At 35.1% G+C, this 6959-nt stretch overlaps 1 protein-coding gene across 1 annotated transcript; it reads left to right on the forward strand.

Annotated features, from left to right (window-relative positions):
• Positions 1 to 2771: 2771 nt before the first annotated feature.
• Positions 2772 to 6683, forward strand: mitfa (melanocyte inducing transcription factor a). Its single transcript, XM_027147130.2, has 9 exons — positions 2772 to 2971; positions 3222 to 3434; positions 3791 to 3886; positions 3973 to 4090; positions 4304 to 4384; positions 4815 to 4871; positions 5008 to 5083; positions 5257 to 5404; positions 5956 to 6683. The coding sequence occupies exons 1-9, from the start codon at positions 2939 to 2941 to the stop codon at positions 6364 to 6366; spliced, it is 1233 nt and encodes a 410-aa protein (XP_027002931.2). The 5' UTR covers positions 2772 to 2938; the 3' UTR covers positions 6367 to 6683.
• Positions 6684 to 6959: the final 276 nt, after the last annotated feature.

Below are 6959 nucleotides of genomic sequence, written 5' to 3' on the forward strand. Positions count from 1 at the left end.
AAGATGCCACAAACTTACAAAATGGAGAAAAGAGATAAGGAGGAAGAAGGGAGGCATTATTTTCCTTTTTTTAAACCAAAGTTCTTTAAGGCTGGAGGGAATTGTCTGTGGCATGCATCACCTCTCAGTTTGCGTTCATAAAGTCCATCTGCATACTCGTCTCATGTCACGCCTGCCGTCCTCCTGTCGTGCTGTCTTGCTGTCCAAACTTGTTAGAGATCAAAAACATTTCAGACAGTCTTTTGTGTTTATTCCAAATCCTCACTCCACACATTTAACCATTAATGCTTTGTTTCATACAGTACATACATACATACATACATACATACATATAATTCACAAACATTTTTTCGGAAAAATACTTAAAACGAAAAAGATTGACCTCAGTATAAGATTTAAAAAACCTATTATGGAGTCCTATGACCTGTGAGTTCAGTTTGAATTATTTAAATCAGATTTCCTATTATGCTGTCACTACATTTCAGACTTAACTTGAATAAATTTTAAATATTGTCACATTTACATGGAAATTTTATAGCATTTTCTTACAAATATTCAAATATGGTAAATAAATGTGCTACATTTTTATATCTCAATCACCTTAAATATTAAAAGAATTTGCAACTTAATATACCGGTTAATCTTTAATGACTGCATGATGTCATTATTTAAGTGATTTTATATTATTCAAAATCATCTGAAAATATTTCAGTAAAAATTGTGTTAAGAAATGAAAGGTTTACAAATATTATGGAAAGATTTTCTTAGACAATTTGCTAGGCTGAACATTGACCAATAATTAATTAAAGAACGGAATGGAAATAGACTTATCAGACATTTGTGATCAGTATAAAGATGATATATGAATAAATAAATGATAAATATGATATAAAGTTAATCAGGACACTGTTGGATTTCAGTGTGAGATGTTTTTAACTCTGTTGTGATAAACGTACATGGAATTTTAATGGTTGAAGAAAACACCTTCGATTTTTAGACGCTTATGAACAAGCACTTGGGGCGTCTTAGAGAGCAGAAATGGGTTTGATATCAACATTTACTTTGAATGTATAATCATTTGTATGACAAGAACACTTTTGTGATTTTTTGGAAATTATCAATGAATAAATTGCCCAGATTCAATCCATCATGAATAATAAAAAAAAAAGACTTAAATTAGTCTATTTTCATATGAGCCATTAAGAACCACTCTGAATCTTGTCATGCTTAACATTTACACAATAAAACTGAAATTTTGATCCTCAGGTGAAAAGAATTAAAGGAAACATAATGCTGAAATGAAATGAAAACAGTTTGCAAATCAGCAATAATGGCCTAATTGGAGCCACAGAAAATCTTCTTCAAGTTCTAACAACAGTAACATCAGGTCATGGAAAGAAATCAGGTCATCACCAGATTACAATTCATGTAATCACGGAATTCAATGGAAAAGTAGGAAGTAGTTAAGTAGCATTATAAGATGCTAAGACTGGTAAATCAGGCCTTTAGTGCAGGTCTCAGTCCCACACGTGTTGGATGCCTCTTGCTCGGGGCTCTAACAGCATAGCATGTCTGAATTGCTTCTCTGTTAAATCATGGAACAACAGGTCAGCTTTGTTAACATGACTAAGTGATATTTGTAATATTTGAAGGGGGTGAGGGGGGAGGGGGAGTAATTTTTCTTGTAATTTCTTTCTTCATAAAGCAATATAGTTGACAGCATACATGGATTGTGAAATTTAATTTTCATGTACAGGCAGGGAAAAAAACTTGGGGCAATTCTTAGAAATGGGTGTGAATTTAGAGTTGATGCTCATTCATCACCTAATTACATTTTTATTGGTTTGCACCAAGATTTATGTTTAGACATGTTTCCACATGAAACATGCACAGTCCGGCTTGGATTCACACCCATTCACATACACGTAAACACACACACACACACACACACACACACACACACACACACACACACACACACACACACACACACACACACACACACACGAACAACATTCCACTCAAGTACTGTTTATAACATCTAAAATCGACTACTTCACTCTAGAACTAGAGTATATGTAGTACAACCGTTTTGTTAAAAAATTCTCACATGAAGCTAGTTTGGCATTCAATTCACGGTTAAAGAATTGTCACTGTTAGATATGGAACTAAAACTAAACTAGAACTAAAATTTATGACCTGCGTTTGCCTAGATGTATGTATGACTTTTGACAATATAGCAAACAAAGAGGTCAATACAGCAAGACAGCTAGAAGACAGAAGATAGAAATCCATTTAATATATTATGCCGAAGCATTTGTCTTCGTGAGAGTGAACTATTTTGGTGTTCATGAAGAATAATTAATAGTTGAAATAAGTTGAAATAAGTGAAAAATCTGTGTAATTATCCCTTTGTGAACGTGTGTGTGTGTGTGTGTGTGTGTGTGTGTGTGTGTGTGTGTGTGTGTGTGTGTGTGTGTGAGAGAGAGATATGGTCATCTCGCTCCAACATTAAGTATTTACTCTGCCTTTTTTTTTCTCAAGCAACAGTAGCTGTAATTGTTTCTTGGATGTTTAGAACAAATAATGTTTTATGCAGGCAGTGGAACTAAAGATGAAACAGAAGTTAGCCCGAAGCCAGGTTGAGTTTAGAGACGAGCGAATCAGTTAAAAAGAGTCTTTTGTGAAATGGGAATGGTGACGTCAAATGGGCTCTATAAAAGCATAAAGTCATCGTTTAGGGGGACAACGCAGTTAAAGTCAAACAAATTTTCTTCCTCGCACTTGAATATTTGCGTTGTTGTGTGATTGGCTATGAGTGTGGTTGGCACAGAAGCCTGATTGCTCCTGCCTTTTTTTGTTGGTCACTATAACTTGGCTGAGCTCACCAATTGCTTATTTATTGAAGTCTCTGTGTTGATTTGTTGCGTGTAACAATATGTTGGACATGCTTGAGTACAGTCATTACCAGGTAAGAAACAATTTTAGAGCTCGAATTTATATTTTATATTAATGTAAGAGTTTGTTCACAAGTAGAAAATCTATCTATCTATCTATCTATCTATCTATCTATCTATCTATCTATCTATCTATCTATCTATCTATCTATCTATCTATCTATCTATCTATCTATCTATCTATCTTAAATACCATAATATACCTTATTCAGATGCATAGCTCTTCTACTACTTAATGGATTTTTTTTCTTCTTGTTAATTCAGGTCCAGACTCATTTGGAAAGCCCCAATAAATATCACCTCCCGCAGAGTCCAAGGCAGCAGGTGAAGCACTATCTGACCAGCACACTTGGCTCTAAGCTAAGCCCTCCATTAAACAGCCAGCACCCGGAGCACGGCATGCCCCCCGGCCCCGGAGCCAGCGCCCCCAACAGCCCTATGGCCCTGCTCACCCTCACAAACAACTGCGAGAAAGAGGTAACTCACCATACAGTGTTAGATACAGTTTTACAACCAGTGAATATAGTTTTAACTCTAAACTTAACACATATTAATCATGTTTATGCTGCAGAAATTATCGATCACTTTGATCTGAGATCAGCATGCAAAGCTGAAGAGTTAAAAAGTTACTGTCACTTTCTTTGCTCTTATTTTTGATTTGTATTAATAATCATTAATAATAAAAAAATACATTCAACAATTTTATTGATATAAAATTTCAATTGAATCACATTCAGTTCTTGTGAAAAACTACTCACACATTGTTCATGGTCTATAAGTTGTCATTTAATCAACATTTATATTTCTGTTTATATGTTCTGCTTCTGCTCTAGATGGACGACGTTATTGAAGACATTATCAGTTTGGAGTCGAGTTACAATGATGACATCCTTGGATTAATGGACGCAGGACTTCAAATACCAAATACGGTAAACTGACAGAAATCTTATACTCGTTTTTTATTTGTTTCTATGTGTTTGTTTATATATTCTTGTAACCTTTGACAACATTTCAGATCCCAGTTTCTGCGAATCTTCTTGACATCTATAGTAATCATGCACTTCCTCCATCTGGAGTCTCCATTGGGAATTCCTGCTCATCTAGTTTACCCAGCGTCAAAAGGGAATTCTCAGGTATATCTGCTTTCATTATGTCTCTAATTATTGTGCATAGAGCTGACCTATTAAAGCTGCTTAAGCATAGTTCCTATGGGAATTATTTTCCCATAAACCTCCCATAAACAATATCATACTCATTTGAAAGGATGAAACTATCCACATTGTGTGCAATTTATAATGCACAGTTGCAACGATAAATAAAATCTATATTGTACCAAATGACCCCAGCTCCTGACATGATGCACGTGGACCAACCTGGACTATGTGGCAAGTTTGACTCTTATCAGAGGCCCGAAGGCCTTCCAGTAGGTATGTTTCTGTCTGCTTGGCAAACACTTGTATGAGTTCTTAGATTAAAGTTAAGCATATGAAAGTTCACATGTTCTTATATTGCATCAAGTCAAAAAACAAACAAACAAAAAACACATTTTAGTCTGGGTAGTGCATTTTGAATGCATTTTTCTGTGCATTTATACTATGATAGATTACATTGTATTAATTGGAAAAAATTGCACACAATTTGGATGCCTGATTATGAAAAACATCGAACACCGATAAACATGTCAGATCACAGAATCAGTGTTCCAAGTTGTAAATTATATAGTATACTAAATATATTAAAAGATTTAGTTTACTAAAAATACTTTTTTATTATGAAGAACTTTCCGGGAATGTTTCTGGTTTCATTATGTTGACTGTTTAAATCTCAATGGTTTTTTGTTTTGTTTTGTTTTTTTAGAAGCAGAAGTGAGAGCTTTGGCAAAAGAGAGGCAAAAGAAAGACAACCACAACCTGAGTAAGAATAATTCTTATTCTTATTCTCAGATTTAAACACAGTTTTCTTTGTAAACCGTCGTTACACAAATGATGATTGTCATGGTCAGTACTGTACCTGTCTAACAAAGACACTTACATTTTTTCTCTTCTCCTAGTCGAACGAAGACGACGCTTTAACATAAATGACAGAATTAAAGAACTTGGGACGTTAATTCCCAAATCTAACGATCCGTAAGTCAACCAACTAGTTTAAAGTGCTTTTATCTATAAAAATTACATCAAGGCTATTTACAAGTAAACAATTATTATATACTTGAAAAGTAAACCAGTTTAAGCTGAATTTCCATTTTTGATGGATTTTGAGGGTTATATGCTTTTAAGGAGTTTACTCCATGTATTTCCAGCGACATGAGGTGGAATAAAGGAACTATTCTGAAGGCCTCAGTGGACTACATCAGGAAGCTACAGAGAGAGCAGCAGAGAGCAAAAGAGCTGGAGAGCAGACAGAAGAGACTGGAGCACACCAACAGACACCTCCTGCTTCGCATTCAGGTACTCACAAGAAAGAATGATTCATTTCCACAAATAAGGTTTTACATTTACATTTACATTTACAGCATTTGGCCGACACCCTTATGCAGGGTGACGTACAAAAGTGCTTTTAAGTCACTGAATACATTAACTCTGGTTCACTAGGTTTCAGATGTAAGATTTTTAAATTCAGTTTTCAAATACACCCATACAACAAACAGGGGAGAAAGTTCTAGTTCAAGTATTTCATGAAGAAGTAGGTCTTTAATTCTGGTACTAAAGTTTTGAACAATGTCGGATCTTTTGACAGTACGAATAGTGTGTTTCACATTTCAGTGATTAAGTAGAAATGATAAAATATTTAAAAATGTATAATATGCAGTAGAAACAGAGAATATATCTTTACTCTTTACCTTGTGGGAAAATTAGAATTCTTGTAATATTTGGAAAGGTGATGGCAGTTGGGGTTGACAAAATAATAATAATTTAAAATAGTTTTCCTCAGAGAATCATTTAATTTCTCTTTTAATAGGACAATGAGTAATAAGTATGTACACATGTTTATGACCCAGGAGCTGGAGATGCAGGCTCGTGCTCATGGTTTGGCTGTAGGAGGCTCCTCAGCACTTTGCTCCAGTGAGTTGGTGGCCTGCACAATCAAGGAAGAACCTGTTAGCTATACAAGCTGCGTGTCCGAGCTGTACGCTCGGCCACACCTCCCCAGCCCGGATCATTCCCGGCCCACCACTCTGGACCTCAACAACGGCACTATTAGCTACAGTGACAGCACCACAGACGAGGCAGAGGCAGGGCTGTATGCAAGCCACAAAGAACCCTCAGCCAAGCTAAACGAAATGTTTCTGGAGAACACAATGTCACCAGTGGGCACCAGTAACCTGCTGCTCTCCTCAGGTTCTCCCACACACTCCGACAGCAGCAGACGAAGCAGCACCAGCACAGAAGAACAGGAGAAGGGCTGTTAGCACCGCTTAATGAACTTACTCTTAAATTACTGTTTATTAGTATTATCGTTGGGTCAGTTGTACTGGCTGTTGTCTGTCTAATGCAAAATATTGAAGATATTTTCTACATTTTGATTGCAAATATATTCAGGATTTTTGATTATATTAGTAATATATTCAATGGTGTTTCCAAGCATCCCTAAAGATAAACAAGATTTGGAAAACAATTAGGATTTTTGGCAATTTTTTGAAATTTGGAGTATTCATTATTTTCAACTGTATTTTTTTATTTTGTGCTTTTTATCATATTCACCCGTGAATGTATATTAAAATATCAGATGGACACTACACAAAGAAAAAGAAACATTAGTAAAGCTATGATTTCTCATCTAAACTTGTACTTTAGTATATTATTCTGTATATTATTAACATCATGAAGTGTCATAAATGCCAAAGTAATCATAAATCTTTAATACCCCCTTACTCAATTTGGTGTTAAATTTATATAATATACTGAATTATTAGTAAATGAACTTTCTTAGTACTATATCTTACAACATAAAATGAATTACTCCTAAACGATATAGACGAAAACTCTAGACTAACAGTAATAA

This window comes from Tachysurus fulvidraco, chromosome 5 (assembly GCF_022655615.1).
Source record: "Tachysurus fulvidraco isolate hzauxx_2018 chromosome 5, HZAU_PFXX_2.0, whole genome shotgun sequence".
In the NCBI taxonomy this organism is placed as follows: Eukaryota; Metazoa; Chordata; class Actinopteri; order Siluriformes; family Bagridae; genus Tachysurus; species Tachysurus fulvidraco.

Coding starts and splice junctions, on each gene's coding strand:
- mitfa (XM_027147130.2), top strand. CDS start 2,939: ATGTTGGACATGCTTGAGTACAGTCATTACCAG. Junction 4,385..4,814: donor GCCCGAAGGCCTTCCAGTAG/GTATGTTTCTGT, acceptor TTGTTTTTTTAG/AAGCAGAAGTGAGAGCTTTG. Junction 5,405..5,955: donor ACCTCCTGCTTCGCATTCAG/GTACTCACAAGA, acceptor TTTATGACCCAG/GAGCTGGAGATGCAGGCTCG.